The following is a 410-nucleotide window of genomic DNA, read 5'->3' as shown; positions in this document are numbered from 1 at the left end:
CGGAAGAGACCCGCTCCTTCGTCCTAAGCATGCGCAGAAGCCGCCGCCCGCCCCCCTCCTCCGGGGGCAACGCCTCCCGCGGACGCTCCCGGCCCCTTCCGCTCTCCGCGTGCCCGGCCCTCACCTCTACAGTAGAGACGGGCGCAGCCAGCTGCTCCGGGGTCAGGTTCCCAAACTCTTCCGCAAGCACGTCCATGCTGCGCTGCTCCCGACGAAAGAAGCAAGCAGGACCGCCACGCCCGCCTTGGCTTCCCCAAACTGCAGCACCAGTGAAGAGCGGTGCGCGGAGGCCTATACGGTCCCCGCCGCGCAGGTTACTTGGTGTCGTGATAGAAACGTTCCGCCTCCTCCCGGCCCGAACCTGCGGTGGAACCCGGATGTGGCTGAGGCGGAGCTGGGAAACTGCGCCC

General features: G+C 68.3%; 1 protein-coding gene across 2 annotated transcripts in view; it reads right to left on the bottom strand.

Moving 5' to 3' along the window:
• The window catches only part of POLR3B (RNA polymerase III subunit B), a 102,287-nt gene extending 101,877 nt beyond the window's left edge, over window positions 1-410 (bottom strand). For both annotated transcript variants that reach the window (XM_077762003.1, XM_077762004.1), the window contains exon 1: window positions 125-410. In XM_077762003.1, coding sequence (XP_077618129.1) covers window positions 125-196 — 72 coding nt within the window. In that variant the 5' untranslated portion in view covers window positions 197-410. The remainder of the gene's footprint in view (window positions 1-124) is intronic.

This window comes from Crocuta crocuta, unplaced genomic scaffold, assembly GCF_008692635.1.
Source record: "Crocuta crocuta isolate KB4526 unplaced genomic scaffold, BGI_CrCroc_1.0 scaffold193, whole genome shotgun sequence".
Classification (NCBI taxonomy): domain Eukaryota; kingdom Metazoa; phylum Chordata; class Mammalia; order Carnivora; family Hyaenidae; genus Crocuta; species Crocuta crocuta.
Note: the sequence above shows the minus strand (reverse complement) of the source record. Positions and strands in the feature narration are given on the sequence as shown.